The following is a 2,910-nucleotide window of genomic DNA, read 5'->3' as shown; positions in this document are numbered from 1 at the left end:
GAGTGCAATTGTGCAGTAGTTTGAGCATTCTTTGGCATTGCTTTCTTTGGGATTGGAATGAAAACTGACCTTTTCCAGTCCTGTGGGCACTGCTGAGTTTTCCAAATTTGCTGGCATATTGAGTGCAGCACTTTACAGCAACATCTTTTAGAATTTGAAGTAGCTTAACTGGAATTTTGCATCATCTTTTAGAATTTGAAGTTGCTTAACTGGAATTACATCACCTCCACTAGCTTTGTTCACAGTGATGCTTCCTAAGGCCCACTTGATTTCGCATCTAGGTGGGCCTAGATGGGTGTCTGGCTCTAGATGGGTGATCACAACATCATGATTATCTGGGTCATGAAGATCTTTTTTGTACAGTTCTTCTGTGTATTCTTGCCACCTCTTCTTAATATCTTCTGCTTCTGTTAGGTCCCTACCATTTCTGTCCTTTATTGAGCCCATCTTTGCATGAAATGTTCCCTTGGTATCTCTGATTTTCTTGAAGAGATCTCTAGTCTTTCCCATTCTATTGTTTTCCTCTGTTTCTTTGCACTGATCCCTGAGGAAGGCTTTCTTATCTCTCCTTACTATTCTTTGGAACTCTGCATTCAAATGGGTATAGCTTTCCTTCTTTGCCTTTCACTTCTCTTCTATTCACAGCTATTTGTAAGGCTTCCTCAGACAATCGTTTTGCCTTTTGGCATTTCTTTTCCTTGGGGATGGTCACAAACCTCCATCCATGGTTCTTCAGGCACTCTGTCTATCACATCTAATCTTTTGAATCTGTTCGTCACTTCCACTGTATAATAAGGGATTTGATTTAGGTCATACCTGAATTGTCTAGTGGTTTTCCCTACTTTCTTCAATTTACATCTGAATTTGGCAGTAAGGAATTCATGGTCTGTGCCACAGTCAGCTCCCTGTTTGATATCAATGAAAGATAAATTCGTAGCTTGATATCTTTTGGCCTCCCATATAATATGATTTGGGGCTGTAGATACATGAAAGAGTCTCTTCATATTATACCTTAGGGATTGGTTCTCCCTACCCTGTTTTGTTTCATTCTTCTCAGAACCAAGGTAACTTTTTTTGTAGTCTCCTGAGAATGTGGATAAAAGTGAGTTTACTTCTGATTTACCTTTAGCCTAAGAGTATGGTCCCTTGAGTTTTGATGTCTATTTTCCTGAGCTAGTTTTGCTAAATTAAATTTAGCATTTGCCTAGGTTTACAAATGCCCACCAGAAAAAGAAAGTCGCTGGACTTCTCTCATGGTCCAGTGGTTAAGACTCCATTTCTCCAATGCAGGGATGCGGGTTTGATCCCTAGTTGGCGAACTAAGATCCCGCATGCTGCACAGCATGGCCAATAGATGAATAAATAAATTTTTTCAATGGCTTTAAATCTCCATTTACTTCTTTGGGACCTCACTTTTCCTTAGATATTTCTTGGTAATTGCTTTACTAGTCAGTTGCTTTTGGAATTAAAAAAAAATGTCATGCAATGTTTTTGCTTGTTTTAAGTAGGTTTGACATATAAAATGTGTTTTGTTGGTTTGACATATATAATATGCCCTGTTTTCAGGAGCAGAATTCTTGATTTCTATTGCATTGTGATAGAACAGTTCTTTAAAGATTTTTCTTATGTTCATGACTTTTCATTATGAGTGTCCCTAAGCCAGTGTGACTATATTGATAGTATTAGCATGGTAAGATCTTCCTTATATGTTTTATGAAAACACACTAATATTCCTTTTTTTTTTTTTTTTTCAGGCTAAAGATGCGGTTATCAAAGCTGCACAACGTGATCCTAGAAACATTTTCACTCAGTTTTATATATTCAAGATTTCAATCGTGGAAGGCAACTCTGGCAGAGGTATAAATGTTATATTGTCTATTAACACAAAGAATAATCATCTTTGACCATAAAAGAAAAAAGTAGTCTTTAAGACAATGGAGTTGGGTATATGTATGTATGTATATGTGTATGTGTGTATATATGTATATATATGTGTGTATATATATATATATATATATGGTAGCTTCCCTATGTAAAGATGATACAACCATACAACAAGAAACTATGGAAGGTTGCATAAAAATAAAAGCAAAAGGTCTACCTACTGAAGGAATAGGAACTAGGCAGATGTCTGATAAGAATTAGGGGGAAGTCTTGTCACTGTAGACTTTTTTTATACTTTGTCATTTGAAACAGCCTATTAAAAATTAACCTTAAAAAGCTGGGGGCAGGGAGAAATTATAATTCAGTCAGTTAAGAATTTGTCTTTAGAGAATGGAAGTCTCCAGGATACCTTTTAATTGTTTTCACTTAGCCTGGGAGGTTATCAGTGAGATATTTGGCCCTGAAAATGGAATTTCTCTCCACAAAGTTGACAGTGTTAAAATTGCTAACATGAACCTTATCCCATTAGTGCTTTGTCCTTTCTATTAAGTTAAGCATAGTTTCCTTGCTAGGTGTCTGCACACATGGGTATCTTGACTTGGTTATCGGTTTCCATATGCTGTGATATTATTCCTGCTCAACTCTGGATGACTGAGCAAATCCTGGAGCAATGTGAACTCCAGACTGGTTGCCCTTTGTTAAGGGTACAAGGAGAGAAACTGAGAAACTTGAGTTAATGGGTTCAAACAGAATTTATACTAATCCAGTTAAGCAGCTATTTATGAATACTACTGTATGTGCTGGAGAAGGCGATGGCAGCCCACTCCAGTACTCTTGCCTGGAGAATCCCATGGATGGAGGAGCCTGGTAGGCTGCAGTCCATGGGGTCGCGAAGAGTCAGACACGACTGAGCGACTTCCCTTTCACTTTTCACTTTCATGCATTGGAGAAGGAAATGGCAACCCACTCCAGTGTTCTTGCCTTGAGAATCCCAGGGACAGGGGAGACTGGTAGGCTGCAGTCCAG

The 2,910-nt window shown here is 38.2% G+C and overlaps 1 protein-coding gene across 1 annotated transcript in view; it reads left to right on the top strand.

The window, feature by feature from the left end:
* TEX11 (testis expressed 11) overlaps positions 1-2,910 on the top strand; it is a 191,742-nt gene that overhangs the window by 117,966 nt on the left and 70,866 nt on the right. The window contains exon 16 of the mRNA XM_010832132.1: positions 1,755-1,857. Coding sequence (XP_010830434.1) covers positions 1,755-1,857 — 103 coding nt within the window. The remainder of the gene's footprint in view (positions 1-1,754; positions 1,858-2,910) is intronic.

The sequence above is a fragment of the Bison bison genome, unplaced genomic scaffold (genome assembly GCF_000754665.1).
Source record: "Bison bison bison isolate TAMUID 2011002044 unplaced genomic scaffold, Bison_UMD1.0 scf7180017864537, whole genome shotgun sequence".
Taxonomy (NCBI): domain Eukaryota; kingdom Metazoa; phylum Chordata; class Mammalia; order Artiodactyla; family Bovidae; genus Bison; species Bison bison.
This window is presented reverse-complemented; position numbering and strand designations above follow the sequence as displayed.